A 339-nucleotide genomic window follows, 5' to 3' on the forward strand; every position below is an offset into this window, starting at 1 on the left:
GGAATCACACTCAAGGTCTTGGTGCAGCCGCTCGCCCCGTGACCGCTGACGTTGCCTCACCGCGGGTCAAAGGTCAGCAGTGCTAGACGGTAAACAACGCTCCGAACCACACTCGATAGCTCAAAAAAGGGTGGGTGGGGGGAAGCATACTGGGATTTGCTCGCAGAAATAAAGATTACGAGAAAATACACATTGCAAGATGTAATAAACGACCCTTTACAAATTAGAAAATGGTATACAAATTGAGATGTCTTAATATATGAGTACAAGAAAATCACAAAAGCGGTATATGCAATAAAATAAATGAAGACACAACGTCCTAGGATATCCGCAGCTGCA

At 44.5% G+C, this 339-nt stretch overlaps 1 protein-coding gene across 1 annotated transcript in view; it reads left to right on the forward strand.

Moving 5' to 3' along the window:
• Positions 1-328, forward strand: part of LOC119593329 (treslin-like) — a gene marked incomplete in the record, with an annotated part of 1,606 nt that extends 1,278 nt beyond the window's left edge. Inside the window, 1 exon segment of the mRNA XM_037942257.1 lies at positions 1-328. Within this exon segment, the coding sequence (XP_037798185.1) occupies positions 1-86 (86 nt within the window).
• Between the last annotated feature and the right edge of the window lie 11 nt (positions 329-339).

The sequence above is a fragment of the Penaeus monodon genome, chromosome 32 (genome assembly GCF_015228065.2).
Source record: "Penaeus monodon isolate SGIC_2016 chromosome 32, NSTDA_Pmon_1, whole genome shotgun sequence".
Taxonomy (NCBI): Eukaryota; Metazoa; Arthropoda; class Malacostraca; order Decapoda; family Penaeidae; genus Penaeus; species Penaeus monodon.